At 53.4% G+C, this 27,374-nt stretch overlaps 2 protein-coding genes and 1 long non-coding RNA gene across 3 annotated transcripts; 1 reads left to right on the top strand and 2 right to left on the bottom strand.

The window, feature by feature from the left end:
* Positions 1 to 404: 404 nt before the first annotated feature.
* Catsper4 (cation channel sperm associated 4) lies at positions 405 to 14,823 on the bottom strand. Its single transcript, XM_021644377.2, has 10 exons — positions 14,764 to 14,823; positions 14,232 to 14,375; positions 9,161 to 9,262; positions 6,758 to 6,855; positions 6,520 to 6,640; positions 6,197 to 6,330; positions 3,754 to 3,925; positions 1,837 to 2,048; positions 1,387 to 1,552; positions 405 to 455 (listed from the first exon to the last, which is right to left on the bottom strand). Exons 1-10 carry the CDS (start codon positions 14,818 to 14,820, stop codon positions 405 to 407), a joined length of 1,257 nt encoding a protein of 418 aa, XP_021500052.1. The 5' UTR covers positions 14,821 to 14,823.
* Positions 1,351 to 6,348, top strand: LOC132652728 (uncharacterized). The gene is made up of 3 exons (XR_009590299.1): positions 1,351 to 1,557; positions 3,811 to 4,213; positions 6,137 to 6,348. It is a non-coding gene; the product is annotated as an uncharacterized LOC132652728 (long non-coding RNA).
* Positions 14,824 to 15,644: 821 nt separating the features above from the next.
* On the bottom strand, positions 15,645 to 25,498 carry Cnksr1 (connector enhancer of kinase suppressor of Ras 1). The gene is made up of 21 exons (XM_021644078.2): positions 25,350 to 25,498; positions 23,364 to 23,521; positions 23,079 to 23,260; positions 22,377 to 22,461; positions 21,918 to 21,959; positions 21,736 to 21,840; positions 21,143 to 21,202; positions 20,973 to 21,035; positions 20,570 to 20,671; positions 20,423 to 20,484; positions 20,271 to 20,344; positions 20,035 to 20,141; positions 19,923 to 19,953; positions 19,353 to 19,525; positions 17,997 to 18,070; positions 17,768 to 17,839; positions 17,197 to 17,270; positions 16,993 to 17,054; positions 16,814 to 16,898; positions 16,546 to 16,727; positions 15,645 to 16,283 (listed from the first exon to the last, which is right to left on the bottom strand). Exons 1-21 carry the CDS (start codon positions 25,399 to 25,401, stop codon positions 16,020 to 16,022), a joined length of 2,109 nt encoding a protein of 702 aa, XP_021499753.1. The 5' UTR covers positions 25,402 to 25,498; the 3' UTR covers positions 15,645 to 16,019.
* Between the last annotated feature and the right edge of the window lie 1,876 nt (positions 25,499 to 27,374).

Genomic DNA, 27,374 nt, shown 5'->3' with positions numbered 1-27,374 from the left:
AACTAGCAGTCAGAGAGACATTGGTTACAACACAAAATTTTATTTTTGGTGCACACAGCCTCCCTGGCCTGGCTCTTCTCCTTCCGGTGCTCGGGTCCTCCGAGGCCTCACCCAGATCCAGCTCGGGCTGGAGCAGAGGTCAGAGACACTCATCTTCAGGCCAATGCCTGGCTACCCCCTTCTGTGCTCATCCTCACTGTGGGGCTTCCACTCTGGTCCAGAATCCTTCATCCTGACCCCTCCGGGCCTCAGGCTCACAGGCAAGCCCTTCAGATGCTGCCACCATCCCAGTCCCATGGCCTCTGCTGCCCGGGTGTAACGCTGAGGGATGGGCTCCAGTCAGAGATGCCCGAAGATGCAGCGGCTGGCCCTGTGTGTGCGCGGCTGGCTCGCATTGTGCCTTCTCAGTGGCTGATCCTGTGTTTGCTAACCATATTTGTGTTAGACTCATAAACCTGCAAACCAAGATGGGAGGGTCTTTTTTGTCATCTGCTTACCTCAACAGACTGTTCCTTCCTCCTCCTTCTCCTCCTGCTTCAACAGCTGCTCCATCTGGGTGACTCTAGCATGCCTAGAACCCACTCTGAACTGGGGAGCTCAGACACCCCCAAGATTTCATTCCACTCCGGTCCCATGAGATAGGAGGCACAGGCAGGAGTGCACGCACACACACACACATACACACACACACACACACACACACACACACACACACAAAAGTGCATATGCATCCCAGATGAGTTAACAGGGGTGGTTTGCCCGATGCAGGACTAAACATCTGTTTCTAAGGAAGAGCTGAGCTGACAGAAGCCACTCAAGAAGAGGTTTGCTCTTTCAGAGGTCCTGAGTTCAATTCCCAGCAAACCACACATGGTGGCTTGAAACCATCTGTACTGGTGTCTGATGCCCTCTTCTGGCATGCAGATGTATATGCACATAGAGCACTAATATACAATAAATAAATAAGTCTTAAAACAAGCAAACAAAAAAAACCCCAAATCTTAAAAAAAAGAGAGAGAGAAAGAAGAAAAAGAAAGAAAGAGAAAGAAAGAAAGAAAGAAAGAAAGAGAAAGAAAGAAAGAAAGAAAGAAAGAAAGAAAGAAAGAAAGAAAGAAAGAAAGAAAGAAAGAAAGAAAGAAAGAAAGAAAGAGTTGTAGTTTCTGAGGGGGTGGTGTTGGGGGAGGGGGGGACACAGCAACACGGACTGGCTCCTAGGGCGGAGCCTGATGGGAGGAGGCGGGGCCTCTCTGAGGAGGAAGTGAGACTTGACAGGGCATTTTAGCGGGTCAATAGGAAAAGAAACTAAACCTTAGCTGTCCTGCCTGTCGGGATTGGTGCGGGGGTGGGGTGGGCTGGGGTGGATTAAGCAGGGGAGGGAACACGCACCTTTTCCCTGCTGATCAGCGCAGAGATCAAATCTTGATGGGTGGCTACCTCACGCATCTCTGTGGTGGATTGGCTCAGGATGGACAGGCTTTTGGAGACGTGCCTGTTCAACACCACTTTTTCCTGCTCCTGGTTGAAACGGATGGAACGCACCTCCTCCACAATCCTGGGGTAAGAGAGACCCGCGTTCGTTGGCAAAGCCCTTCCACCTCTCCCCCCCCCCCCCTCCGACATGGGCACCCTCTGCCCCCCTCCTCCTCCCTCCCTCACTGCTTCTACTTGCTTCTGAAGCGTCCCTAAGGGAAACCCAGGCTGTGCGGGGCCCTCTCTGGAGACAAGAGCGGCCCGAAGGTCAGGCTGCCAGCTCCTGAAATGGGAAGCTTGAACCTGGTGTCTGAGAAGACGAGCTGAAGGCTAGCCCCCGCTCTGGCTCCCCGGTACCCTCCCTACGTGTTGAGCTCCTCGCGGATGGCTTTGTACTCCATCAAGTTCTCCTGGATCGCCTCAAGCACCAAGCAGAAGTTATCGCAGGTCTTTTCCGTGAGGTTACACAGGGGACCCCCGACCAGCGGTTCCTGGTGGGGCCCGGAAGTCTCCTTGCGGGCCTCTGTACAATGCAGCAGCGGCAGATCATCACTCCAGTCGTCTACATCTGCGCCTATCTGGGGACAGTGGATGGAGAGGGACAGACAGCTCAGGGTCTTGTGGCTTCTGGGAGGGGGAGTCTCTTAGGACTGCCCCCTTTAACCTTCTTTGGTATTAGAACGGCCGGTTTTATTTTACCTGTGCATGCTAGGGATGGAGGCAGGCAAGCTCGTCGTGATGGTGGTCCCAGCCCTCTAACCTTTCCCAAGCATTCCACGTCCCTCGCCACCTTACGCAAGCTCTGCCAAGTCAATACTGGGTAGCTGACATTCTTTGAGTTCTTATTATTTGTTTATTTATTAGTTTAGTTCAGTTTTGTTTTGCTTTTCGAGATGGGGTTTCTCTGTGTAGCCTTAGCTGTCCTGGACTCACTTTGTAGGGCAGGCTGGCCTCGAACTCACAGAGATCCTTCTGCCTCTGCCTCCGTGAGTGCTGGGTGGCACATGGCTTTTCTTTTCCTGGTTTTTCAAGACAGGGTTTCTTTGTAGCCCTGGCTAGAACTCACTCTGTAGACCTTGAGGAAGCTGACCTCAAATTAAAAGATCCACCTGCCTCTGCAGGAATTAAAGGCTTACACCACCATGCCCTGCAGATATTTCTTTATTTTTCTTTTGTGTGTATGAATGTTTACGAAAGTAAGGGCACCATGTCCACGCGATGCCAGTAGAGACCAGCAGGTGGCTATCCCCTGGCTCCCGACGGGGAGCTTAAAATAATGAGTGATGCCGTAGTAGGGTACAGAGAGATGAATACACCGTTTCAGGATGAGGTTTACTGCAGCTGCTGCTGATGGCTTTATTCCCGCTTTACGCCCAGAGGGAATTCTCTGGTTTTGTTTCATTGCAGAGCTGGCAATGCAACTAGAAAATTAGCGGGCAGAGGTTGAAATGCTTGGAAAGCAAAAAGCATCATTGGTAAAGGGAGAATGCCTGGGAACTAAGAGCCGGAGAGATAAGCCAGAGCCCAGAGAGAGTGGAGAGGAGAAAGAACAAGGCTGCTCCTGCTTCTCCCTTGATGCTCCTGGTTGCTGTTGTGTGAGACAAGAAGTTGGAGAGCTCCTGAAACAAGGACTGGACTGGCTTCAAGGAACCAGACGACCCTAACCAGCAGGAAGCACCTAAGAAAGAGCTATGCCCCCTCTCCCACTAACCCTTTTTCTCTGCTACCTGGTGTTGGGGTATTGGAAGGGATTGGGGTAGAGTAGGGAGGTAAAAATATATAAGAAACATAAATAAAAGAGTTTTAAAAAACTCATGCCAACAATATCTCCTGGAACTGGAGTTATAAACAGTGGAGAACAGCCCATGTAGATACTGGAACCTGAACCCGGGTTCTCTGCAAGAGCAGTAAGTGCTCTTACATCGCGCCAGCTCTCCAGTGCATTTCTTGAGCTCTTACTTCGAGCAGTAATCAGAACCTTCATGGTTCTCATCAGAGTCCTGGCAAGGGATGCTTATTCCCACCACAGAGAAGGACTTCAGATTGCAGCTGGGTAATGCTCCAATGCCACCCAGTTGCTCAGCTCTGAATTATCCCAGCACATGGGACCCCCGCAGCCTCAGCCACTGAGTGGACACTACAGATGTGAAGGTCTTGCCTCAAGGTCTCAGACTTGGCTCTTTCCATGCACTTGAGTGTGCAACACACACACACACACACACACACACACACAACTCAAGTTCATTCAGGCACACACTCTCCTCCCTCCCCCGTCCCACGCACCTCACTAAACATTATCTGATGTTGTCCCTGATCTCCTGTCTTCATCATTTGCTCCAGATTCGTGGTCACCACGACGACAAACAAGTTGAGGCCGATGAAAGCACCGATGGTGATGAAGACGGCAAAGTAGATGGCGCCTCCGACCTCCATTGCGTACTCTCTGTCCTCCATCCTGGGAATGGCAGCCAGGGGTTTCATCATTCCTCTGGCCCTGTAAGCCTCAGTTTGCTCATCTTTAAGATGAGAGGATTACATACGTGGTCTCAGCAGCTACTCTCCCCTGAGACCTGCTGCGCTGCCAGACGTCGGGGCCAACCCTCCAAGCAGCCCCACGGAGAGGCTTGTGCGTCAGTCGAGTGCATGTTACAGCTGTACTTACATAAACAGAAGCGCTCTGTGCCGAGCGCTGGACTACAAGAGTTGTACAGTTTCTAGACTGATCCTCATGGCACTCTATGAGGTAGGCATTATTGCAGTGTAGTCTCTAACTATGGATGAGTAAACAGAGGACCAGCACTCAAGAAGTAGAGGTGGGAAATCAGGAGTTCAAAGCTAGCCTGGGCTAGCTGGGTTCCTGTCTCAAAAACAAAGCAAAACTGAAGTCGAGTTGGTACAGTGTTTGCCTGGTACGCACGAAGCCCCAGCACAGCAGTAACCAGAAGTGGTGTCACATGACTGTAATCTTAGCATCTGGAAGTGGGAGGAGGAGGAACGGGGGTTCAAGGCTATCCTGGGCTATCCTAGACTCCACTTAAAAACAAAACAGCCAGCTGGGTGTGGTGACGCACACCTGTGATCCCAGCACTCCAGGAGACAGAAACAGGCAAACCTCTGTGAGTTCGAGGCCAGCCTGGTCTACAAAATGAGTCCAGGACAGCCAAAGCCACACAGAGAAACCCTGCCTTGTAAAACAAATACATAAACAAACTAAAAGCTAAAAAAAATTTAAAAAAGAAAAGTTGGAGGGGTTTGTTTTGTCAGGTTTCTTTTGGGGGGGGTTGGTTTTTTTCGAGATAGACCTGGTCTACTGGTCCCACATCTGCCTCCCTAGTGCTGGGATTTCAGACATAGGTACTGCATCCAGCTCCCTCCAACTTTTTAAAAGCTAGAAGTTGGAGCTATAGTTCAGTGGTAGAAGGCTTACCTAGCATGCTTCAGGCCCAGAACCGCAAGATAAATAGATAAGGAAATAAATAAACTTGAAAACGAGCTGGTCTCGGTGGCCTACATCTGTAATCTCAGCACTTAGGAGACCAAGGCAGGAAGATCGCTTCAAGTCTGAGGCCTCCGTTGGGATAGTTTGTGTAATGTCACAGGGCCAGTGCAGGGGACAGGACTCAAAAGCCCAGTGCAGCTTTCCTGTGCAGTCCGTGTAGACCAGGCTGGCCTCTGCCTCGGCCTCACCAGTGCTAGGACTAAAGGCTAGGACCTCCAGGAAGTCACGCTCTGGGCTTCGGCACCCCACCTTCTGTTGCTGTTTTTGGTTTGGTGATATTTTTTTGCTTTTGTTTTTGAGATTAGGTCTTACCGTGTAACTCTGATTATCCTGAAACTGGCTGTAGAGACCAGGCTGGCTGAGTTCTCACAGAGATCCTCCTGCCTCTGCCTCCTGAGTGCTGGGATCAAAGGTGTGCGCCATTGGACCAGCTTTTTGTTTTCTTTTGTTTGTAGACTGGTTCTCATGGTAGCCCAGGCTGGCCTCAGACTGTGCAGTGCGGGTGAATGCCGCCTGTCTTGGTTTGGTCAGTTGTGGGTATTGAACACTCTGGCAATGGCAAACACTCCACTGACTGAGCTCTGTGCCCAGTGTACCCCTCCCCCTACCTCCCTCCTTCCTTTTTTTTTTTTTTTTTTTTTTTTTTTTTTGCAACAGGATCTTGTTAATTTTAGCCAACAATTAACTTTGAACTCCTGATTCACCTGTCTCTGCTTCTTGAGAGCTGGGATTTCCTCTCCCCATGTCTGGGTGGGTCGTGACTGTAGAAACCCTACTTGGCCTGAACTTGACAGACAAGAAGCAAAGAACACAACACAAAAATGACCCCCAGGGAGCAGGTCTGAGACTGAGTAGCTTAAAACCCAAACTTCCCAGAAGTCCACTCGGTTTATTGTGGCGTGGTGCGAGCTGGAGGTCACCTGGTAACCTCAGGCATGACCACAGACCTCTGGCCAAAGGCTGAGCCACACAGCTGTACCAAATAGCTGACGTCTCGAAGAACAGGGTCAGGTGGCCTTGTGAATGTGTGAAGCTTCCATGGGGACACGGTTCAAGTATCACAAAGTGAAAGGTTCCGCCCCATGATTTCCTTGGGTATTCACTGCCTGTGAGGCCAGCTTCATGGAAGTCTCAGGAGCTCCCTCTCATCTTCTCCCTCACTTTCAGGAACTCCAGTCCTGCCCTAGCCATGACAAAATGAAACCCCAGGGCCCCGGCCGTACTCACTGGAAGTCACTGTAGATGTCCAGCCATCCATCCTGGGTGATGCAGATGAACAGGGTGTACAGGGCAACCCCCATGTTCTGGAAATGCTTGGGCACGAACGCGCCAAAGAGCGTGACCCCAAACACGGAGAACACCTGTCAGAGAGAAGCAAAACCCACCCTAATCTCACCCAGCAGCCCTGAGCTTGATAAGTCATGAAAATGAATGCAAATAAATGCTGCCGGGTATTCAAACCCTCTGCTTGTCTGGGCACCCGTCCCTGCCCACCACCCTACATGTTCGGTGCAGGGAAGGAGACAGCGTGGAGCCTGGGAGACACTGACCAGCATGAAGAAGAGGATGAGGGCCATAACATTGGCCAAGTCCGGCACGGACTGCAGGATGACCCGGATGATCTTGGCCAGGGGCTCCACTGCCATGCACACATGTACCAGCCGAAGTGCCCTGCAGTAGAGTCTCTCAGAGGTGCCCCTGGCCCTCCCCACACCCCTTCCTCCTTGTTGCCTGCCCCCACCAACTTCCAGCCAGGCAAACCTCTCGTCTGCAGAGCTCCCGACTCACCTGAGAGGGTAGGTGACGGCAACTATACTAAGTTGTTTGATGAAGAACCCCATAAACAAGATCAAGACAATTAGGAAGTTGAGGATGTTCCAGCCATCCTGAGTGGGGGGAGCAGCCCGTAAGGATCTCCCAAGCCCAGCCCCTGAGAGCACCCCACCTGCCCCACCACACCCAAGGGCGGGAGACTCGGTGTCCCTCTACAGACAAAGCTAGCCATCTGCCCTCTCCTGGCTGTCACTCCACTGCTGTCCCAACACGCTGCGAACACACAGAACCACAGTCAACACAGCATCACCTGGGTCAACAGCCACTTCCAGATACTCCAGTGAAGACCCCCCCCCATATTCAAGGCTAGCCCCTTAGCCAACTTGACCTATGGTTAGGTGACTTGAAAACTGCCAAGTGCTCCTGCCTTAGTGTGATGTGTGACGTACACTATAATTAGTAAAATTAAAGTAGCTAGGTGTGGTGGTACATGATTTTAATTGTAGCATTCTGAAGGCAGGGGCAGCGAAATCTTTGTGAGTTTGAGCCTGGTCTACAGAGGGAGTTCCAGGCCACTCAGAGATACATAGTGAGACCCTGTCTCGATAGATAGATAGATGATAGACAGATTGAGAAGAGGCTGAAAACAACTATCGTGGCCAGCAATGAGAGGCAGAATAAGCCATTGTACACCCATCATGCAGTAATATGGAAAGATTTCTAGGATTCCACAAGCACCAACAACTAAACACAAAGCGTTAATGGCAGGCTACTAAACGGGAGCACTAAAAATACATGCCTGTTTGCCTAGGATTATAAAGACAGCCGCTGAGAAGATAAACAGGGGCTCTAAGAAGATTACCTGAAAAGGTGAGGGAAGGTAAGGGGGTGAGGGATTGGAGCAGATCCAGGACTCTGAGTGCTTCTCAATAGAGCCTGGGTCAGTGTGCCTGAAGCTAAACGTTAAACAAGCAAAACAAACAAACCAAGCCCTATATTTTAATGGAAGATGTTCTTAAATTTGGGGGGAGTGCAATAAACACAAGTCTGCCTCACGTCTGCGAGTCTGGGCTACACCACACACACATACACACACACACACACACACACACACACACACGGGGGTGGGGGGCACAGGTCTGCCCCTCTGTGGAAGCCAGGCCTATATTCCCAGCCACTCAGGACACTAAGGTGGACTCCCAGGCTCAAGGCTTCCCTGGGCTACAACGTAAGCTCGGGGACATCCTGGGAAACTCAGTGTGGCCTTGTCTCAAAGTAAAAACTGGGCCAGGGGACAGGCAGAGGTGGCGCATGCCTTTAATCCCAGCACGGCAAGAGAACACTGACTAAGACACCTGATCAGCGTGAGACCCTTGGTTCTGTGCTCAGCACTAGGAGTCAAAACCAAAGCCCAGCCAAGCTGGCTGGTCTACGAAGCCACCCGGTATTACGCTCCTGCTGTATACCGTTTCTTGACTTATTTTGTGAGGATACCAGGTTTCACCCTGCTGGCTCACAGACCCTTTTGAGGGTGGTGGGCAAAGAGCCCACTTCAGCTCTGCCAGAGAGAGAAGTAGGAACTAGGAAGCAGACCCAGGGAAGCACAGCCCCTCCTCGGAGAGACTTCTGAGGACATCCTGAGGAGTCAATATATTAAAGCGATGGAAGAGGGAAAAATCAGAAGAATTACACAACACTCAAATTGCCCTGTTTTGTGTTCTGGAGACAATGTCCCACTACCTAGCCCAGGCAGGCCTTGAACTCATGATGCTTCTACCTCAGGCTCCTGACTACTGGGATTGTTAAGTGTGTGTTTCTGTACAGGCACAAGCGAAGTCTTACTGGACTAGAGCCAATCCCGAGTCCCAGCTAATTGGGAGGCTGAGGCAGGAGTATGGCTAGAGTGCAGGGATTTTGGGGTCAGCCTGGCAACATAGTAAGACCCTCAAACAAACCAAGAAACGCTTTATCCACACTCCTCACTGGGGGAGGGTGGGCTATGCTGGGATGTAGTTTATCTGTGTCCTGGCTGGCTCGGTTTTGTCCTGCCTGAGAAAGGTGAGTTGGGCCTAGAGTCTATAAAGCTTAACACACAAATCACTGCATTACAGAAGAAGTTCTTGGGGTCCTGAGCCAAAACCAAGCAAATGAAGGTTGATACTCTCAATTCCTCGACTCCATTTCCCAGATACAGAAACCAGGGTCTGTGTGAGTGGAGGGAGCTGGAGAGGCAGGAGCAGGGCTTGAAACTCGTGGAGGGGGGTACTGCTGGACAACTCATATTCTGCTGTCTCCCCTCCCCACGGATATGCTGTCTCTTCCTACAAACCCTTTAGTTTGCAAAGCAAAGGCTTTGACGCACCGCAGACACCACTGAGGGCTGAGGTAAGGGCAATGGCGGGAATTCCCGGGTCTTACCTTCCAGAAAATCCAGAAGCCATTGAGCCAGCCAAGGAGAACCTCACACATAAGGATGGTCAGCACAATGTCATCTATGGTCGAGAACAACTCATAATGTTTCTACACGGAAGACAGAGGAGGGGAAAAAGGGCCAGAGGCATCAGAGAGCGGGACTTGAGTCAGGCTGGAGAGAGGGTAAGCGTTGGGGTGACGGTACCCCGGCTACTCTCTCTGGTTTCCTTTAGGGGAACTTTCTGTAGTATGCCAGGCAGTGTCAAGTCCATTCATGTCACGTGACTGTCAACACTGTTTTGAAAAGTAGCTTCCTTTTCTGTGGCACCTTACAAACTGGCAATTAGGAGGCCAGGTGCACACAGCTGGCTAGCCTGCACACCTAACCTCTAAAGCAGGCTACCTGGGAAAGGGAAGTTTAGAAAGGGCTGAATGGGCCCTGGGACTGACAGAAAGAGGCGTGCCTCCCCAGGAGCTGCGGGACTCCAGACTCCAGGAAACTTCTGTGCTAGTCTGGTCCCTACTGTCCCTCCAGCTCGAGCATCTCAAGTTCTCTGGGTCAGGTCTGAGGTGTCCTCTCTCTGTAGATCCAGGACACATACCCTGGGCACCTCCGTCAGTAGACAGATAGCTAGGGTCTGTCCCGAACCAAAGTCACTCCTGTCCAACCGCAATCACGTTCATTCAGCTTCCTTATAGCTGCGATGCCCCCTCCCCCCTATCACACATACAGAAACAACTCCGGTCCGTGAAGTTAACCCCAGCCAGCCAGTCACCAGTCCTTCCTTTCTGTACCCCCACAGCCAGCAGATTCCCAATGCCACCTCCAAGCATCTAAGTTCTGACCCTCACAGTCACAAACACCATAGTTGGGCTTCAGGCTTTCTTTTCTTTTTCTTTTTTTTTTTTTTTTCCTGTTTTACTGTATTGTTTGAGGCACTGTCATGTAGCACAGGCTGGCCTCAAACAATGTAGCCAAGGATGACCTTGAATTTCTGATTTACCAACTGAACTACATCCTCAGCCCCAGTCTGAGCGGTTGGTTTTTGACTGAGACCCATAATAGGACCTGTCTTTCTCACGTAACAACATGATCCTCAGGGACTGGCAAGATGGCTTGGTAAACAGAGGTGTCCGCCATCATGCCTGGCAAACTCAGTTGGATCCCCCAGTGGAAGGAGTGAGAGGCTCCTGCAATTGTCTTTGGACCTCCACATTCTTGCTATGGTACACGGTACACACACACACACACACACACACACACACACACACACACACACACTGTAATGCTGCTCCCCCGTTCCTCCCTCTTTTCTCTCCTTTTGTCTCCCCAGCTCTATTTCACTATCAGGGTCCTGACATCTGCAGTCTGAATTAATTTTATAACCCAACAATGGCTTGGTCGTGGACCTCCGCTGTCCACGCTGTGCAAGCTACATAGGTGAGTTGCTGCCTCCATGATAGCTGGCCCTAGGGGAGGCCAGGAGCACGAACTTGGGGGAATGCTTCTTCGACTTTATCAGTCCTGTTTATCACCATCCTGGCCCTGTTGACTGCTCCCTTGACTGTCACTCTCTTGCGCTTCTGTATTTGCCACTGATCACTCCTTCTCAGTTGCCTTTCCATCTCCTCCTCCTCCATGCTCACCTCTGACTGGGAGCCTGTCTTGGCCCTCTCTTGCCTTCAGTCACACTCTGATTGTCATCTCCATGCAGCCTTGACCCTCTAGACACCGGCTTCTCTTAAGTGTCCATCTCCAGCCTGGTGCACCCGCGGTCTTTGTGATCTATCAGCTCCTCTTTAGTAGCCCCATGTGGACCCTTCCTAGTCCCTCAAATGCCTTGAGGTGACCCCTGCATCCTTCTCCAAACCTTTTTCTCCTGTGTCCCCACGTCCTAAGACATAGAGCCAGCCCTGCGCTGTTGCTCACGCCACACCTTCCTCCAGTTCTTCTGTCTGCAGGCATAAAGTGATGCTCGGTGCCTAAGGCGGCATGTGGGAAGAGCTCACCAAGCGTTAACCAGCAATGTGATTCATCAGAGAAGCCCATGGGGTAGGACATAGGCTCAATCCAAGCACCACCAGGAGGAAATGGAAGAGCTGATGGAGGCGATGCTGAGGCTCTTCTTACCGATTGCCATTGTCCAGGTCCAGGTCACAGCATCCTTACCCTGGACATCCTTGACCCATCTTGGTCCATCTTCTCTCTTCCTTGACTCTCTTCACTGATGGTGCACACTGTGGCAACCTGTGTCTTTTATGAGATTCTATTCTATTCTATTCTTTCTTTTCCTTCCTTCCTTCCTTCCTTCCTTCCTTCCTTCCTTCCTTTCCTCCTTCCTTCCTTCTTTCCTTCCTTTCTTTTTCTTTCTTTCTTGTTTGTTTTTCAACACAGGGTTTCTCTCTGTAGCTTTGGCTGTCCTGGACTCACTTTGTATACTAGGCTGGCCTCAAACTCACAGAGATACACCTTTCTCTGCCTCCCAAGTGCTGGGATTAAAGGCGTGCACCACCACGCCCAGGCTCTTTTCTTTTCTTAAAAAAAAAAAAATAATAATAATAATAAAAAGTGCAGGGCTGAAGAGATGGCTCAGCCATTAAAGGCTAGGCTCACAACCAAAAAATACAAATGTGCGTGTGCATGTGTGCACATGTGAGCGCGCGCATGTGTGTACATGTGCATGTGTATGTGTGCACTCATGCACGCTAGTTTGTCTGTATGTGCACTGCACACATGCAGATGCCCTTAGAGTCAAGAGAGACCTGGAACTCGTGTTACAGGCAAATGTAAGCTGACTAATGAATGTTCCAGAAGCCAAACCCCAAGTCCTCTGCAAGAGCAGCAAGTGCTCTTAACCACTGAGCCACCTCTCCAGCTCCCAGTCAGTGCATTCTCTAAAATTCAATTCAACTCTAAATTTCATTTTATCCCAGTGCTGTTTAAGTCCTTTCCTGGTTTCTCAGTGGTGCAGGATACAGACTTATCTCCCTGGACGTAGACCACATGTGGTGTGGTCGCTGACCGCCTACATTTCTGAACTCGTGGGTCACCACCACCTGGACATACTGAATTTAAACAGCATGTGCACGTGTTCACAGCTCATAAGAAATTAAGACTGCCAGGGGTGGTGACACACAGAGCTTAGAGGAAGCTGTAGGCTTTCAAATTTGTCCATAGATAGATAGATAGATAGATAGATAGATAAGAGTTGGAAGGCCTCTTGAGCTATGTGGAGTCCTGTCTAAAAAAAACAAACCAATTGAAACAAAACAAAACAAAACAAATCAAATAAAAACTCATCAGGCATGGTGGCATATATCTGTAATCCCAGCACTTGGGTGCTTGAGACAGCAGAGTTGTATGTTTGAGGCCAGGCTGGATCACATAATGAGATCCTGTCCCAAATTAACTAGATAAATAAATAAAGCATAAAACAAAACAAATCCATCAAGTATCATTGTGCACAGCTGTAATCTCAGCACTTGCAAAGGAAAGGCAAAAACTACCGTGAGTTTGAGGGCAGCTTGGGCTACATGGCAAGCCTTGGCTCTCCAGTTGGACATACACACAATAAATTCTCTCATGCTGTTTCTTTTTCTCTTCCTCCTCTTCCTCCTCATCTTCCAGTCTCTCCTCCCTTCCTTCCTCCCTTCCTTCCTCCCTTCCTTCCTCCCTTCCTTCCTTCGTCCTTCCTTCCTTCCTTCCTTCCTTCCTTCCTTCCTTCCTTCCTTCCTTCCTTCTTTCCTTTCTTCCTTCCTTAGATAGGTGTCATCAAGCCCAGTCTGGCTTCAAACTTATGCGACCTAAACTGGACTTGTGCTCATGGCAATTCTTGGCTTCTTGAATGCTGGGAGCCTCTGTGGAAGCCTCAAATCAAGCTGTAGCATTCTGTTCCTTTCTTTAAAAAAAATTTCCACATGTATGGTGCGTGTGTGCCTGTGTATAAATGTGTGAGTTTGTGTGTATGTGCCTATGTTTGTTTGTGTGCCTGTGTGTGAGTGAATGTGTGTACATATGTATGGTGTGCCTGTGTTTGTTTGTGTGTGTGCGTGCCTGTGAGTGTGTGTGTGCCTATGTGTGTCCCTCAAGCCCAAGAACTTTCTTGACTTGCAGATCCCATGCCAGGTCAACAGTGATGAAAGTTATTTATTTACTTTAACATAATCTCGCTATGTAGCCCTGCCTAGCCTGGAACTGGATACATACGCAAGGCTGGCCTCTAGCTCACAGAGATCCATCTGCCTCTGCCTCTGCCTCTCTGCCTCTGCCTCTGCCTCTGCCTCTGCCTCTGCCTCTGCCTCTGCCTCTGCCTCTGCCTCTGCCTCTGCCTCTGCCTCTGCCTCTGCCTCTCTGCCTCTGCCTCTGCCTCTCTGCCTCTGCCTCTCTGCCTCTGCCTCTGCCTCTCTGCCTCTCTGCCTCTGCCTCTCTGCCTCTGCCTCTGCCTCTCTGCCTCTGCCTCTGCCTCTGCCTCTCTGCCTCTCTGCCTCTGCCTCTCTGCCTCTGCCTCTGCCTCTCTGCCTCTGCCTCTGCCTCTCTGCCTCTGCCTCTGCCTCTCTGCCTCTCTGCCTCTGCCTCTCTGCCTCTGCCTCTCTGCCTCTCTGCCTCTGCCTCTCTGCCTCTCTGCCTCTGCCTCTCTGCCTCTGCCTCTCTGCCTCTCTGCCTCTGCCTCTCTGCCTCTCTGCCTCTGCCTCTCTGCGCCTGCCTCTGCCTCTGCCTCTCTGCCTCTGCCTCTCTACCTCTGCCTCTCTGCCTCTCTGCCTCTGCCTCTCTGCGCCTGCCTCCTGCCTCCTGCCTCCTGCCTCCTGCCTCCTGCCTCCTGCCTCCTGCCTCCTGCCTCCTGCCTCCTGCCTCCTGCCTCCTGCCTCCTGCCTCCTGCCTCCTGCCTCCTGCCTCCTGCCTCCTGCCTCCTGCCTCCTGCCTCTGCCTCCTTAGCATGGTGATTCAAGGTTTGCTGCACCAGGCCCTGGATGGGGACCAGACTTTTGAAAATCAACCAATTCAACCATCACACACAGACAAGAAGCCAAAGGGCCTGAGAAGGCAGCACGCTGGGGAGAGATCAGGCCAGCATCCCACCTGACCAAGATAGGCGTTGGTGCGCATAGCGATGGTAATGGCATTGATTATTAGCAGCAAGGCCAGCAGCAGCTGGAAGGCAGGGTGTCGCAGCAGCTGCTTGACATACATTCGAGTGATGATCTCCTCCATGTCCCAGGAATCCTGGGGAGGGAGGGAGACCTTTCTTCAGGCAGGTGTCACTACAGGTGGCCTGCACCTGGACTAGTGACTCCCCCCCTTCCCTGTGAGTGGGAATACACCTAAGGGGCCTGCCTAGAGGGGGGTGCTGTTGCCAGAGCTCACCAACTACTGGTTTCTGTACAGAAGTCACAACATAAATGGTCATCAAAAGAGAGTCACTGTTGGGAACCTTTGGAGGTCTGGGGGTCTCTGCTAATGAGTGGCTATCACGTTATAGGGGTTCCTGTGAGGAATCTCCTCAGTGGGCATTAGCTCCTAGGGAAGGTCCTGGGGAGGACAGAGCTGCAGAAGGGACCTACGGGGTGGAGGTGGTCTTGGCTTTGCCTGTCCCTCCATCCTCCTTTCTTACCCTCTTGTCTGTGATGTCTCTGCGGTTAATGAGCATTTGTTCCTCATGTCGACCCATGAGCTCAAAAGTGTTCTGCGGAGGAGGAGAGGGGCAGACCTTTAGTGTGGCCGCTGCCCCCACCCAGCCAAGGATGCCAGCTCGGCTCAGCGGCAGAGCCAGGCAGGAACTCCCTACCTTAAGATATGAGGTTGGCTTCCGGGCCCACCATCTATGGCTTTCAGACATCTTTGCTCTGCCCCCCTTCTCTTCAGAGAAGCTTTGCTGCAGGCAGTCTTTCTCTCCCACCTTGTGGTGAGATCACAGAGGCGGCTGTTACCTACTGCCTTCAGCGTTCCATCAGGACATTCCAAACAGGTGAAAATCCTCCCACCCACAGAGACAACCCGGTATTCCGCCAAGGGCTTTGGGGTGGGATCAGAGGTTAGAGGCTGGTGGGAATAGGCCTGGTCTTCATGTCACCATCTGAACACAGTGAACAGGACTTCTCTTTCTGAATCCAGGTGCTAGAGGTGGGGCTGAGTGAAATGGAAGACAAGAGAGAGGCCCTGACACCCTTTGCCTCCTGTCCCACAGCAGCCCACCTGCCCTTTCCAAAGTGCTGTTTCCTCATCTGCTGGATGCTTCTAGGATAGGGGAGCATTTTTGACCTCTAAGGACTAAGGAGAGGTGGGCAAGATGATGGATGGATGTCCGAAGAGCCTGGTACCCTGGCACAGGGGCCCAGAGGGCCACACAGGGAGCTTGTCGACCCACTCTGCCACAGAAAGTGTTCACTCTAACCCGACGTCTCTTCACCGCTGTGTGTGCTGGCAGGGTGGGGGTGGGGATGAGGGTGGGGGCGGGAGGCAGAGATTCCCCGTTCTGAAGCAAAGACACACAGGTTCATTTTAGAGAGATCAACTTTATTTGGTGGGAAAGTATCCCTCATGTAAAATAAATACCCATCTAGACCTGGTCTGGGGAAACCTTTTATGAAGGACCCAAGGGAGGCAGGTACTTCCCAGATCTGAGGACTGGTTGGGGGATTTCTGCCTCCCAGAGGAGGAGGGGCCTTTCCTTCCGGGGACACATGAGCAGAAACTGTGAAAACCCAGGATAGGGGAGGTCAGTTTGGCGGTTAGAGCCAAGGACCAGCACTCCTCCTAGCCTCACGCAGGCTGCTGGGACATTTGTCTTAACACATCACAGGCTGGGAAATGATGCAGTCCTCAGCCAGGGTCAGAGGTCAGGAGCCAGGCACTAGCTGGAATCAGAGGTCAGGAGGCTGGAGGCTGTTCTTTGGGGTCAAAGACAAAAAGGTGGGAGGGCTCCTCCGGGTCAGAGGGCAGGGGCTGTGGGGACTGACCTCTGGAGACAGAAGTTGGGTTTGGGGAACTGCTCTGGGCCCACATCCCTCCCCCGGTCCTCAGGCCCTCTGAGTACAGCTCCAGGTTCCGTTCCTTCCACTGGCGGAACTTTGCTCCAGTGAGCTCAGGGTCACCCAGCACTTCCTCCAGGGCCTGCAGTTCCTGCAGCTTTGCCTGAGGTGAGAGTAAGGAGGCAAAGATCCATGGCTGACCAACCCACGAGGGACAGAACCCAGAACTAACCCTAAGTCCTGCGCCCACCCCCAGGCTACCCTGGCCCAAGGGTCTGGGTGAATGTCTAGAACCTTCTAGAACTTGGCCCAGAACACAGCTGAACCTTCAGTCTACAGCCTCACAGCAGACCTGGGAACCAGACACCCGCAGGGCCTGAAGCTCAGGGCCTCATCCTTGCCCAGGCCCAGGGCTCCCAGCTCACCTTGAGTGTACTCTGGAGTGCCCGGACGCGGTGCACCCGCTCGTTGAGATGTGGGTCCCGGTTGCGCCGCATGAAAGAACTCCGCCACTGTTCATGGGTCAGGGGCTGCGGCTGGCCCAGGAGGGACACTCCGCCCTGCCTCAGCCCCTGGACCATTCCTTCCAGCGCCCTGTCGCTGCTGTCTGTGGAAGCAGGATGCAGGTTGAGAAGATGTAAGCGCGCTCAGGTTCATCCCCGGTCCCGGTCCCTGCTCCCACAGCAGCCCCACCTGCTGAAGAACCAAAGGAGGTCCTCGGGCTCCGCGAGGGTGAAGCCAGGGGTGATGTGTCACTCCTCGCTTGAGGTGGACCGGGCTGTGTCAAAGCAGGAGAGAGAGGATTAGCCTGAACACCCACATCCTGCTATTCAGGGCCCCTACCTCCTACTCTGAAGTGACTCTCTACTCACGGAAGCTGAGCGGGACCCAGCCTCCTCGTCAGGGTCTTCGGCTTCTGTCTCGCTGTAACAATCTAGGGTGGGGAGTTGGAGAACCGCAGTGGGTTTGGGGGACCATGGAGCGAGCCTGGGGATTTGAGCCCCAGCACCCAGCCTGGAAAAGACAGGAACCCCGTGGTGCCTGGACCTCCCTCCCCCCCTCCATGATATACTCACCTTCCTCTCTGGCAGAGGAGGCCCGGCCTGGAGTCTGGTACTTGGAAATGCAGGTAATGAGGTGACGTACCCATCTGTAGGGGAGCATGTCAGTTGTGGGGTTTCCATTCACTGAGGCCCACTTACATCTGAGCTTTCCATCCTTTACCTACATCTTCTAATTTTTCTCCTGAACTTTTTGTATGATTCCCAGAGCCGGAGCGTAAGGAAGGGCTCTACGCTAAACTATACCCTCCATCCTCTTTCCTGTCTTCTTGAGACACTGTCTCACTCTATGACCCTGGTTGGCCTGAAACTCAACATGCAGCCCAGGCTGGCCTTGTATTTGCACTCTTCCTGCCTCAGCCTCCTAAGGGCTGGAATTTGAGAGGTGAACTGTCGAGTCCCAGAGTCCCAGATTTGACCCTCAGAGTGCAACTGAGGTAGGAAAGCCTCGTTGCCCATTTTTGAAGATGACGACACGGGCATGCTTTCTGAGGGCTGGAGTTTGGGTGCAGCCTCCTGAGCGCAGCCCTTAGGCTCTTGGTGTCTGGGGTCTACGTGGGAGTAAGGGTGACGAAGTGTCACTCACTTGCTCAGATCCGACAGGGTCTCAGCGGCGAAGACGAAGGGCTTGTATACCTCATGGGTCAGCTGGAACACACTGCTCGGGGAGCAAGAAAGGAGTCACAGCGTCCTCTGGGCAGGCCCAGAGAGAGGCTGGATCAGGAATCCCTGCCACCTGCCATACCTCCACCCCACCCCACCCTCCCCCTTCCTCTCCGCTTTTCTCCCCATCCCAACCCATTCCCAGACTTAACTATTTCTTCTTCTGGTCAGGTCTGCTCTCCAGGCTGTAGTTAGAGATGTTGATAAGCCCTTCGGCCTTCTCATCCTGGGGAATCACAGCAGGAGGGTCAGCAAGGGGCCACAGCCAAGTGCCTGTTACCCCTCAGGGTTTCTGGGGCTCGGGGCAGAAGGTGTGGCCATGGAGCACCTCTGAGCAGGGAAAGGAGGGCAAAGGTACCCAGAAAAACAGCGGAAGGGGAGGAGCCTGCTCAGGTATTCCCCTTAGTTGCTTTCGGAAAGCCTTTTCCCTTCCTGGTTTTCCTTTTCCCTTTCATCTGATAATCATCCAAACACGGCTTTCTGGAAGAGCTTCTAGAATCCTTGGACTAGATCAGACACCTCGGCTGGGCTCCCACACATGACTGGGATTTCCTTCATCTTGGCACGTGGCCCATTGTCCTTGAGGGTGTATTCAGCTCCTTCCCCATTGGCCTCCCAGTTACAGAAGGGCAGGGACTACCCAAATCACTGTGCCCCCAGCACTTTAGCTCAGAGCTGGGTCCAGTAGCCACCGGGATGTCTAGCAATGAATAAATGAGTGAGTGGCCCATCACTAGCATGGATAGAATATCAGAAGAGAAAGGAGAGGTAGGGAGAATAAAAGTCACTCTCTCTACACTTTAAAAATGGGTTTTTTTTTCCTTTGGTTGTTTGGTTGATTTTTCAAGACAGTGTTTTGCCGTGTATAGCCCTGGCTGTCCTGGAACTCACTCTGTAGGCCAGGCTGGCCTCAAACTCACAGAGATCTGCCTCCCTAATGTACCACCACCGCCAGTAAAAACTGTTTTACATTCATTTATTGTGTGTGCACATGCCCACCCATGCATGCCACAAAACACAAGGAGATCCGAGGACAACATGGCGATTCTGGGTATCACACTCAGGCCATCAGGCTCGGCGGCAGGCACCTGCACCCACTAAGCCATCTCACTGGCCTTTTTTATTCTCAGACATGAGTTGCACTAGGTAAGTTTGGGCTGGCCTGAAACCTGCTGTGGGTGCCACACGTACGCCTGGTGCCCGCCGACTTCAGAGGAGGGCATCCCATCCCCTGGAAACCAGAGTCACAGTCCTGAGCTACCACGTGGGTGCTGGGAGCCAAACACCAGGCCTCTGCAGGAGTTACAAGTATTTCAACGGCCGAGCCATCTTCCCAGTTCCCTAGAACCTTTTTTTTACACGTGTGTGAATTCATTTCCCTACCAAGAGCCACCCCCACTTTACAACTGGAAATACTGGGGAGTCTCCCACCCCTCCTGCGTAGAACAGATAAGAATGGTGGCCCTCGGCTTCGCTTGTTACCTACGCAAGCGTGTGTGGGGTCTCACCTGGGGCTGGCGGTACCAGTACAGCGTGTGCCCCTTGAGCACAAACCAGCAGCGGCGCCAGCGAGGGCCCATGAAGCCGCCGGGGACCTTGCGCAGCAGAAGCCATCCATCACAGTCCGGCAGGCCCAGCTCCCGGCAGGACACCCGCCGGCGGCTCAGCCTAGAGGCTACACCTGCCCCAACACAGGAGAATGTATCGGTGAGGGGCCAGCGAGCATCCTTCCCTCAGTCTCCTTACCCCCTGCGACTCCCCAGGGACACTGAACTCTCACTCTGGGCTTATAACGCTACACACGTCCTCAGGTGGACTGAGTGTGACTAGAGAAGGCTGGGCATACAGCTTGGGCACAACTCTGGGTTACACACACACACACACACACACACATACACAGACACACACTAGGAGCTTTCTCACAGTCTCAGAGCTAGCAAGAGGCCAGGCTAGAAGCGGGGGATGGTGATCCATGTTTCCAGGAAAGGCTGTTGTGTAGGAAGCATATGTGTGCAGGGAGGGGTCCCACCCAGCCCTGCAAAGCTTTCTGACACCCCACCAGTCAGGGGCTTGCATACCTTTAGATTTCTTCCGACCAAGGATGGGACTCTGAAAAGACCGCAAAGGCAAGCTTAGGGAAGGGTCTGGATTCAGAGCCCAGGCCCCTCCATGCTAAGTCCTTGAGTTTACCTTATCAAGGGGTCCCGAGGACTCCAGAGGCTCTGCTGTCTCTTCTGGAAGTGTTCCTGGGGGTTCAGGGGGCGTGGGCAGGGGCTTAGCATCAAGGGAGGTAGTGTCTGTCAAGCAGGGAAGAGAGAAGGAAAAATCCCTGAGCTCAGGCCAGGGCCTGCGGGCAGGAAGGTCAGCCAGTTTGGGACTCAGATGTCCTGCCGGAGCATGAACTACCCACAGGGCTCTTAAGCTACCTGTCCAGGCAGCGCTGGGTCTGGGACTCCCCTCCTCAGGCAGGTCAAAGGCAAAAAGGCCTTCAGAGGGAACCCTGTGGAGAACGAGGCCACGTGAGGTAAGCCTGTGCTCCCCGCTTTGAGACACATGTACCCCGGGTAGAGCTGGTTACCTGGGAGACACTGGGTCCAGAGGCAGCGACGGGCTTAGCAGGTGAGGGGAGTCCACAGGCGTCTGGGAAACAACCAGAAACAAAAATGATGGAGCTGACCACGGGAGCTGGAAAGCGAGTGTGGAGGGGTGGGGAGGGAGCAGGTACCTGAGAGGGGATCTCTGGCACCGGAATCTTCTTCAGCACCAGGCTGACCCTTGCTGGCTCCCTCAGCAGCTCCCTCATCACATTCTTGTAGGGCCAGCCCACCTGAGGGACGGGGATACTGAGTGGGAGGTTCGGTAGCAGCCCAGCAACTCTTCCCTCTCAGGGATTCCCCTCACTTCTCGACACCTTCAAGGAGCCTCTGGGAGCCCCTTTGACTGAGCTCTGTGGAAGGTCAGGCTAGCACCACACAGTCACCCGGGAGACTTTCCTGTGTTGCTCGTGGCGTGCAGGGCATCCCTCAGCCCTTGTCTTCACAAGGGACAAAACCCTGGGGTGATTTCCTCTCACACACAAGCCCCCTCCGCACCCCTCACCGCCACCTTGCCCACTCCTGGTCACTCACCACCACCTGCTCATTGATCTGGATGATCTCGTCTCCTGGCAGGATCTGGGAGCGGGTGGTATCCTGGTGTGAGGAATAAGGCTGAGAGAATGAGGCTGTCCAGCGGCCAAGGCTGGCAGGTGAGAAGGCCTTCAGGGTAGACAGGGGTGGCAGGTGTGGTGGGCTCCTACCTGGACACCTACTCCGGACACAAAGTGCAGGCAGTTGCCGGTAGTGTGGATTTCTAGAGCCTGTGGAGACGGAGGCTCAGTCAAGCAAAGCTTGGCTTCGGCAGAGCCGGTGGGCAGGACTTCACACCGGGCGCAATGACTCAAAAGCGGGGAGAATGGGAACAGAGCCCCAAAATGTCATTGTCCTAACTGGTTTGTAACTTTGGGCTTGTGGCCTACCCCCAACCCCCAAAAAGGCCACCGAGAAACTGTGCCACCTATTTCTGAGGTAAACAGAGTCTCAGAAATCTCCTGAAGGGAGAACAGGGGTTGGGGGCAGAGGGAGCTACTCTAATCTTCTCAACTGGTCATTTCCCATGTCTACTAATCTGCCCCGAGAGAACCCTGCCAGGACTGGAATGTGCCACTCGGGCCGGGCTAAACAGCCCCCCTGGCTTGGGAAAGGTGTGGAGCAATGGGAAGATTCCCCAGGGAGGTCCTCCGGGCCTCCACTGAAACACCCATACCCAGAGGACACACAATACAAGATGCTGGGGCTCCCGGACCAGGTCCCAGGCGTCTGCAGGAAGAGGGCCTGAGGGCTCAGAGCTCACCGAGGGGTCATCCAGCTGCACCTGCTCTAGCACAGCCCTCTGTTCCAGCAGCTCCTCCGGGCTGCAGCTCAGGATGTTGTGGCAGATCCCGGCCACGTGGCTGCACTGGGGGAGGAGGGCAGGCTGTCTGGCTGAGCCCGACCCCCTTACCCAACACCTGCCCACCCACCCCTGAGACTCACAATCCTTAGGACGTTGCTCTCCTTCTCAGCCTCCGGGCAGTCCTGGAAGCAGAGACCACAGGGGTCCCCCTTTAGGAAGGGGTGGGGGCCACCTGCTCCTGAGGACACGGGGTGGGGGTGGGAAGGGCCTCTGATGTCCCTCCCTTGCCTTCTCTCCACTGATCTCCTTGCCAGAACTCTAACGGTCTCATCAACAAGGTTTCCTTCCTCTGACACCTGACTCAGCAATCACGACACATGCCCTCCCCTACCACCCTTCCCGACTGTCACCCCAGCTTCTGCCAGAGGGACCCCATGACCCACCCCACGGCCTGTTACAACCCAGCACCCAACATCCAAAGGCAGGGTTTCTTCTATTCTCGTTCACCCCTCCCCCGGCTCTCACACCCAGTCTTGGTCTGATTCACAGGTTATAAAAAGCCCTGGGGCCCGGGCCAGCCTGGCCCCTTGTCCTCATACCTCCTGTAAGACCTGGCCCAGCTCTCCGCACAACACGCCAATCTCCTGGCAGGCAGAGAAGTCATTCAGGTGGGAGAAGAGGTACCTGGCAGGGGAAGACAGTGAAGATGTTGGATTTGATTCCTCACCTGAGCACTGGAACAGTTCCTACCCTGGGGGGATCCTCTCAGCACAGGGCCTGTGTCTGCCATGCCCCGTTGTAGGCGCCAAGGAGACAGATAGCCATATTATTAACGATTTAACTTCGACTGTTCCGAGTACTACAAATAAGCTTCCAGAGCTATGCACAGGGAAGGGACCCCTGAGGAGGTGACAGCTGAGGTAGGACAGACAGCTGCCAGTGAAGGCACCAGTAGCTGGTGAGGAAGCAGGAAGATTGTTCATTGCTAAAGATGCTTGTCTCTAAAGCTGATGACCTTAGGTACCTGAGTTCAAGTCCCGGGATGCCCATGGTGGAAGGCAAGAACCGATCCTGGCAAGGGATGCTCTGACCTTTCGTGCACACTCCTGTGCCCTCCCCCTTACACAAATGAGATGATAGCTGTGGGGTGGGCCGGGAAGCAAGGTGTCCTGTGTCCCTGCACAGACAGACTCTTTGGTCTGCTCTGACACTGCAGATCAAGAGCCAAGTGCTGTTTTTTTGTCCCAGGCCCTGGAGGAGACCAAGGACGAGAAGAGTCACTAGCCACCCATCCCTAGTACCTGTTGAGCCAGGAGAGGAGGGCATGGGCTTCCCGCACCAGCTCTACAGCGGCACTGAGGACATCAGCGGGCGTCTCGGCCCGGTCTCCCAGGCGGCCTTGGACCAGGCCCTGGAAGGCCTGGGTCCTTTCCAGCAGCCCCCGAGCCAGACTCCTCAGGTTCTCCGTCTGCAGCTTGGAGCCCTGCATCAAAAACGGGCATCGAAAACGGGTCACATTACCACCCCTCTCCCAACACCCCTAGCCTGGTGGGCGCTGCAGCCAGGGTGGGGCAGTGCTTACTCACCAGGGCCCGCAGCTGCTCCACCCCATCTAGAATGAGCTCCTGGTGGCCCAAAGGCCACACGGTCAGAGCATGGAGGCTTTGGGGACAGAGCCGCAGCAGGTACTTTCCGGGAAGCTCCCAGTCCTCGAAGGGATACTCCTGCAGGGCGTCGTCGAGGCCTGGAGGCAGAAGGGGACGGCTTGGGGATACAGGTGGCACTGCCATCCTGAGTTTTTATGACATCAGAGCCCTTCCCCCTCCTTCCCGTCCCTAATGATAATCCTGAGACCCAGGCTGGGTTCCGCCCATCTCACTCCTGAGCTGAAAACCATATGCAGCAGCGACTCTCCCGAGAGTGTCCAACCCACTGACATGGCCATCCACCAAATCCATGCTCAAACAGTCAAACATAAAACACAACAAGCAGGGGCTGGCGAGATGACTCGGTGGTTAAGAGCCTTTACTGTTCTTGCAGAGGACCCAGATTCGGTCCCCTTACCCACGTGGGAGCTCACGACCGTCCATAAGCACACTCAAGGCGCACGCACATCCGTGCAGTCAAAACACGTGCACGCGTAAAGTGGGTAAGAACAAAGAAAATGGGAGCGATAAGAGCACCTCCCTTCTAACCGCGTGTTTTAGGTTACTGATGTGTGCCAAACACCCAGTCTGCAGTTAGGCCGGAGCAGCCGTCGGGCTGTTGCCAGGCTGTCTGCCGAGCCCTGACTTTGTGTGAGGCAGTGTTTTGAGACCCTCACCCGTGGTCAGCTGTGGCGGTGCGCGCCTCTCGTCCCAGCACTCAGAGTGCAGAGGCAGGGGGATCCCTGAGTTCACAACCAGGGCTACACGTAGAAACCCTGTCTCAAACCCCAAAAGAACAAAAGCTAAAACTAAAGACCACCAACCAGCACCACCAACAACCAAAACTTAACCGGCTTGGCACATTCTATCTTCACATTTCCTGAAGGCGGGGGAGACATCAGCCCCGATACACAGTCGGGGACCCTAACGGCGGGAGACGCAGTGGCTCGCTCACACTTTGGAAGAAAGGCTCCCAGACCCTGTCATTGGGGTGTGTGTGTAGTTCCTCATTCCTCCTACGGCATTTAGAGTGCTGGGCCCTGGCACAAATGAGCCAGGGTTATCTGGACAAGTTGATGTGCCCTTCTCCCTCCCCATCCACGCCAGCATTTGAGCTACGCGTGTCAGTCACTCCGCCTCCGCCGTGGTCTCATTTTTGTCCAGGAATAGAGAAACTGAGACCGGCGATCACCGATCCGTCTGGGAGTCTGCTTGCTCTCCTGGGCTGACCGCACTGGATCCGGGAGGCTCCAGCTGCCCCTGTGAGAGCAATGAGCATGCCCGGCCTCGCCAGTCCCGGCAGCGGCCACGCGGAACGCCCTCGTTTCTCAGAGGGTGACTGTGTTTGTGTCTCTTGGTCGCCTGGGGAGTGATCCTCCTCCCTCGCATGGAAACCCAGGGCGGGGCTGTGTCACCCCTCCAGCACGGCTGGGGTTTCTGTTTCTCACACTGCCAACCTCGGGAAAATGACACCGGGGCCGGCCCTGTTCCAAGACCGAACAAATCACTTCCTGGCTCTGTGCATGTTTCTGCTTCTGAAAAATGGGCTTAATCACAGCTCTCGGGGCCCTGGGGCACAGGGAAGATGCCGGGAGATAAAGGGGGCGTGGGCCGTCAGGGCAAACCTGTGTGCTCATTACCGCACCTGTCTGTCGTCACCCTGGCGGGAGCTTGAACCTACAAATCTACGGGAAGACCCCCTTCCTGCGTCTCTTCCTCCGGTGAGGCCTGGCCCACCTCTGCCCGGACGGTGCCTGTGCAGGGGCCCCAGGTAGGCTGGTAGGAGGGTGGACGCTCTATAAACGCTGCTGACTAATGGACTCGGCAGCTCTTTCTTCTTTTTCCCTCTCTGCTTTCTGCTCGAGGGACACCGCGCTAGTGCCCCGGAGCCCCCTCGGAACCCCGCCACCCTCGCGGCTCACCAACCTCTCAGCCAGGCTGCCACCTTCCCGGGGGTCCAGGCCTCCACCGGCTCCATACCGAGCTCCGCACGCAGCGTCCAGCCCCTGCAGGAATTTCCGCTCCCAGACGGAGCCAGGAGCCCGCCGGGCTGGGCCAGGGCGGGGCCGCCGCATACCTGGGCCCACGTGGCCACCCAGGTGAGGCGCCCGGACTGCCATTGGCCCACCGCCTGTCTGCCTCCTGCCCTGCCCCTCTGGCATCCTAGGACTTTGGCAGCTGGGCATTCGGACTCCCGGGCTGAGGCCACGGGGTGTGACTCGGCCAGTCCGGAACTGGCATGAGATTCGGCTCAAAGCAGGCCTCACCAGGGGGATCCCTATGAGTTTGAGCTTAGCGGGGTCTACACCGTGAGTTCCAGGCTAGCCGGACCTGGGGAGGGAGACTTTGTCTCACACAACAGCGAAACAAAAAAGCAACCAACCAAACAAAAACTGGCCCCGTCTCCCAGCCTGGGACCCAGACCAACGGCTATAAAAAGAAGAGTACCTGGGGAGGAGTTGGCGCAGAAGCAAAGCGCATGACCAGTCAGTCCCTCACACCCACCCCAAGGTCCCCGTGTTCGTGTTCTCTATCGTCTGGAGTAGTCGCACAGACAGCTGACCTAACTCCCCGTGGAGTCCCAGCGTGTAACAGTCCTCGCTTCATGGGACATTTGCGAGTACCTGAGCAAACGGCTTTAAATTCTTAGGAAAGCAGGCCCGGAGTTCAAGGAGGACCTGGACTAGAGAGTGCGCCCATTTCCAAAACCACAAAAAAAGAAACAGCAGAAACTAAAACTAAGTCTTTTATTTTGAGCCCTTTGACATTCTGTTGAGATTTAGAGACGATTTCTCAAAGCAAGACTTTTCATTTCAGCTATCACTTACTTTAGGGCACAAACAGCCTTTATCGGTTACAACAGTAAATGGAGAGAAAACACACGGACCACCCACCCGGAGAGACATTCGCAGACACCGCAGCTGCCTCCTGAAAGCGCTTACTACAATTTTTGTGATGCTTTTCATTCCTGCTGTTGCTCAGACTGCTCTCCAACTCACGGGTTCAAGACATTTCCCTGCCTCAGTTTCCAAAGAAGCAGGGGCAACAGTTTGCACCACAAAGCCAGCTTAGAATAATGCTCTTAAAAGATGCTGGAGATGGCCAGTAGTTAACAGCAGGCAGAGACCCTGGTTCGAATTCTAGGACCCACTGTTGACTGACAACCACCTGTAACTCCAGTTCCAGGGGATCTGACGCCCTCTTCTGGGCGTCCTTCAGGAACTGCATGAATACGGTCCATAAACATATATATGCCAACACCCATGCACATAAAATCTTTTTTAAAAAGCACAAAACAATGTTTAGGATTAAACCAACAACTATAAATTAAGACACAAATCAGTGGCCAAGTGTGGTAATGCGCGTCTTTAATCCCAGCACCGGGGAGGCAGAGGTTGGTGGACTGTGAGTTCAAGGCCAGCCTGGTCTACATTGTGAGTTCCAGGTAAAAAATTTAATTTTTATTTATCCGTTTACTTTCAAAGAACGCTGACCAGGTACGGTGGCACACCTGTCTCAAAAAGTAGAGCAAGGGCTGGAGAGATGGCTCAGTGTGAGGCGCACTGGATGTTCTTCCAGAGGTTCTGGACGCAGGACCCAGCACCCACATGACAGCTCACAACTGTCGGTGACTCTAGTTCCAAAGACTTCTTTGACCTCTGAGGTCACCCGGCATGCAAATAGCACACAGACATACATGCAGGCAAATATTAAATATTTAAAAAACAATACACAAATTTGTGGTATGCTGAGGTATTTATTAACATAAATAGCACTAGAAAAATGAAAGTTAAATCTTGCTTTTTAGTAGCATTAGGGCACCTACCCCAGAGCCCGACAACCTGACTTCAATCTCTAGGACACACATGGAGACCTGATTGCTACACGTGGTCCCATGACTGATGCACGCACACAATAGCATTCATGTAATTATGTATGTATTTTAAGTAT

Source organism: Meriones unguiculatus, chromosome 3, assembly GCF_030254825.1.
Source record: "Meriones unguiculatus strain TT.TT164.6M chromosome 3, Bangor_MerUng_6.1, whole genome shotgun sequence".
Classification (NCBI taxonomy): Eukaryota; Metazoa; Chordata; class Mammalia; order Rodentia; family Muridae; genus Meriones; species Meriones unguiculatus.
The sequence above is the reverse complement of the archived record's forward strand: the minus strand, read 5'-3'. Positions and strand labels throughout refer to the sequence as shown.

Coding starts and splice junctions, on each gene's coding strand:
- Catsper4 (XM_021644377.2), bottom strand. CDS start 14,820: ATGGGTCGACATGAGGAACAAATGCTCATTAACCGCAGAGACATCACA. Junction 6,331..6,519: donor TCATCCTCTTCTTCATGCTG/GTCAGTGTCTCC, acceptor TCTCTCTGACAG/GTGTTCTCCGTGTTTGGGGT. Junction 3,926..6,196: donor GACATCTACAGTGACTTCCA/GTGAGTACGGCC, acceptor TGCCATTCCCAG/GATGGAGGACAGAGAGTACG.
- Cnksr1 (XM_021644078.2), bottom strand. CDS start 25,401: ATGGAGCCGGTGGAGGCCTGGACCCCCGGGAAGGTGGCAGCCTGGCTG. Junction 20,345..20,422: donor CTGGACCCAGTGTCTCCCAG/GTAACCAGCTCT, acceptor CGTTCTCCACAG/GGTTCCCTCTGAAGGCCTTT. Junction 19,954..20,034: donor CCTCGGGACCCCTTGATAAG/GTAAACTCAAGG, acceptor CGGTCTTTTCAG/AGTCCCATCCTTGGTCGGAA.